At 35.8% G+C, this 3,489-nt stretch overlaps 1 protein-coding gene across 1 annotated transcript in view; it reads right to left on the reverse strand.

The window, feature by feature from the left end:
* LOC107660108 (transforming growth factor-beta receptor-associated protein 1 homolog) overlaps nucleotides 1-3,489 on the reverse strand; it is a 16,394-nt gene that overhangs the window by 6,824 nt on the left and 6,081 nt on the right. The window contains exons 4-8 of the mRNA XM_016449335.1: nucleotides 2,589-2,743; nucleotides 2,409-2,491; nucleotides 1,172-1,513; nucleotides 828-885; nucleotides 136-279 (exon numbers count right to left, since the gene is read on the reverse strand). Of these exons, the coding sequence (XP_016304821.1) occupies nucleotides 136-279; nucleotides 828-885; nucleotides 1,172-1,513; nucleotides 2,409-2,491; nucleotides 2,589-2,743 (782 nt within the window). The remainder of the gene's footprint in view (nucleotides 1-135; nucleotides 280-827; nucleotides 886-1,171; nucleotides 1,514-2,408; nucleotides 2,492-2,588; nucleotides 2,744-3,489) is intronic.

A 3,489-nucleotide genomic window follows, 5' to 3' on the forward strand; every position in this document is an offset into this window, starting at 1 on the left:
ATCTATGCACAATCAGCTTGTAACACTCCAAAGAGAAAGGAAAACTTGAAATCGCATCATATGACCCCTTTAAAGATAAAGACAGCTATTCAACATCCTATTCAACAACATTAAATGTTAATATGAAGTACAAACCTTCTGATCCTTCTGTAGTGCCCAGGCTGCATGCCGCCACACAAGATCAAGGTTGGAGCAAAAACTAAGAAAATCTACAACATATTCAAACAGATCTGGTCGTGTTGAGTCCTGGAGATCTCCGCTGACGATCTTCACCCACATCTACAACAGGACAGGACCAAAAAATGCTCTTAGTCATCCATTACATGAGAGTGTATCCAGTTGTGAAGTTATTCAAATAAAACTGCATTTTTCTAAAAATCAGAGGCAAAAAGCAAAAAAAAAAAAAAAAGTGATTCAAAAGTAAAACAAAGTGAAAATGCAGTTTTATTAAGTGAAAATGCATTCAATTTACCAAAATTGACAGTAAAAGCATTTGTTACAAAAGATTTCAAATAAATGCTGTTCTTTAGAACTTACTTTTATTTCAGAATTATTTGATGAATTGCATCATGGTTTCCACAAAATATAAATAAGCAGCACAAATGTTTTCAACACTGATGATAAAAATAAATAAATAAATAATAATAATAATAAATTGTTTCTTGAGCACCAAATCAGCATATTAGTATGCTAGATCATTTTTCTGTGGTAGTCAACAGCATGCCACACATGATGTCTTAAACTTTAACCCGGAATATTATTTTAACATTGGTTTCATGTCACCATAATCAAAATGTTCAAACAGCACATCAGCAATCAGATCCCACCTGTAAAGCAGCAGAATCTTGACCATTATAGTGATATAGAAGCCCAAGAGCAAAATACCTGAATAGAGACAACAATCATTAACAGTGAAATCCCACACATTAAGAAATGCAGCTAAAAGTTAAGCACTGTCAAACACTGACATTTATTAAAGCCATGTGCTGCCATGGCAACTGCAGTGAATAAAACGATAGAGGGCATGGATGATTAATGTATCATGATGGTTTAAAAAAAAATACAAAATGTGAATATCATCTTTATTTTTCTTGCAAAAATAAACTGTCAAAAGTGGACGGACTCTTCTATTCAATAGCTACTCAAAGGAAAAATAAAAGTGAGTACCCACTTGTGATGCTTCTCCAGCCAGGGGGCGCTGTCTGCCAGGAGACAGGCGTTATCGGAGGCTAGCAAGTCCAGAAGACTCTCATGGCCGGTCTCTGCGTAGAGCTTCAGCAATGCCGTATCTACGTCTTCACGGAAACCATTAGCACTGTCGCTGCTGCGCACCTCGTGCAGGTAGCTAATGAGGAAACGTTTGAAGTGCTGTACCTTCTCCTGGTCCCCTTGTGTCAGGTGGTTCAAGTCAGCAAATTCATGAAGTGGTGGATGGCAACGTGTGAACGAGGAAGAGGCAGGAAGGAGCAGAGGATAAAGAGAGATCAGCTCCCGTACATCCAGCTGTCCTTTCCTAAAATGGGTATTGGAAAAAGCTAAATTTATAAAAAAAAAAATGTCATCATAAAAAAAAAAAACTTTAAAAACTGACATTTTTAGAGGGTCTGATATGAATCAGTGTATTATTATTATTACAAGGTTATTATTTTATATTTATTTTGCTATATATGTATATATATATAATTAAACGAAACCTGTGTTATTGTTAATTAAACCTAAAACTGCTAAAAAAAAATGTGTTAATTGAAATTAAACTAAACTAAAATACAAATATTAACTGAAATACTTTAACAGAAGTACTTGAAATACTATTAAAAAAATTGATTATGGCAAGCAAATAAATAAATAAATAAATAATGGCCAATGAAACGAATAAAAGCAAAATAGAAATATTGAAAAAGAAAAATGTATACAGCTGACAAATGCACAAAATGAAATCTGAAAATATTAATAAATACCATAAATCTATATTCATACCACAGGTGGAAAGTGACCGGTCAAATTCTATTCCAGGTTTTAATGACAGAAGGCCATGCCTGTACATAGTAAATCATTCCAGATGCACCTTCTCCATGCCATCTCTATACTAAGTGGAATATTACGGTAGTACTAACAATCAGTGATTTAAATAGATTACTAGTTCTTGCTGTATGATAGATGTTGAAGCTTAAAATACATGCAAAATTCAACATGGTACATCTACTGATATTTATGTTGGCCATTTATTCAGCTGTTAGACAAGTTGCTGTTCTCCATCCATTAGCATACGGCGATTAGGGTCAGGTGCGCAGAGGGATAAGAAGCAATTAGCAAAGAAGTTAATTAACTCCATTCAGTCATCCTCTGAAACATCTGGGTCTGAGCAGCAATTAACAGTATTAATTACATGACAAAATGATGCACTTCACCTAAAATGTTCTTTTGCTTCTAAAAACTGAAGCTGGCCAAATTGGATGAATCCTGCTTGTTGGAGAATTCTTTTGTGCAATATCTACAACATAAAAAGAGAAAATCATCAATTAAAACCCTTTGTCAAATTGAGAGAAGCACCCTTGTATCTCCACCAATGTCAGAACAGTTTGGTGTACCTGATATTTTTCTTTGGGAATGTTTCTCTGTGCTGCCTCGGTGAGGGTCAGGGCCTCTTCAACTCGATGGCTTGCCAACAGGTCTTGGATCTGACGCTCCAGAGGGAGAGGAACCAGTATATACACCGCTTTTGAAGAGGCCAACACCACCTTACCTGAGAGAGGGCACCAGAAATAAAGAATTTAGAGGTTCTTTATAAAGTTGACACAAAAAGACATTCAAAAAAGCTGATTATTATCAGATTTAATCAGAACTTTGAGCACTGCATTACTTGAATGCTGTTAAATGCTGCATTACTTGACACTGTAAAGTTGCTTTAACACAACCAGCATTGTATAAAGCGCTATACAAATAAAGGTGACTTGACTTGACTGTAGCTGATGTAGCTGAGGTTCAATGCATTGGAGAACAATGAATGATGTGAAAGGGATGGCAGGTGTTTACATAAAACGGCAATTTCATAAGCCACATTCATGGAAATAAATGCTCTATCATGAAGTACAGCACACTGACAACACAAGAGAATGTGTGACTGCCGGTGGTCATACATGATTTCCTAGCTGAAAAATAATCAAGCTTGTGATCGGCACAATAATGAGTTTTACGCAAGACGTATGGTGACTGACCTGATCTGAGCTTGTCATAACACATTACATGAGGTGCTCCTGAGTGAATTGCCTTCACAACATTCTTGCTTTATTAAATGTGAATGCATCTGGTTTTCATCATCCTGATTCAAGCTCTATCAAGCTTTAGCAAGACTTGACAGGAGAAAATTTCCTTGCTGCTTTGTAGGGTAATTTATCTCAGCTTTTCAGAGAAATCAATACTTTTAAACACTACACTGCAGCACTAGCAATCTAAAGGAATACTAATGAAGACAATGGAGATCTTAAAAAA

This window comes from Sinocyclocheilus anshuiensis, unplaced genomic scaffold (genome assembly GCF_001515605.1).
Source record: "Sinocyclocheilus anshuiensis isolate Anshui unplaced genomic scaffold, SAMN03320099.WGS_v1.1 scaffold55, whole genome shotgun sequence".
Taxonomy (NCBI): domain Eukaryota; kingdom Metazoa; phylum Chordata; class Actinopteri; order Cypriniformes; family Cyprinidae; genus Sinocyclocheilus; species Sinocyclocheilus anshuiensis.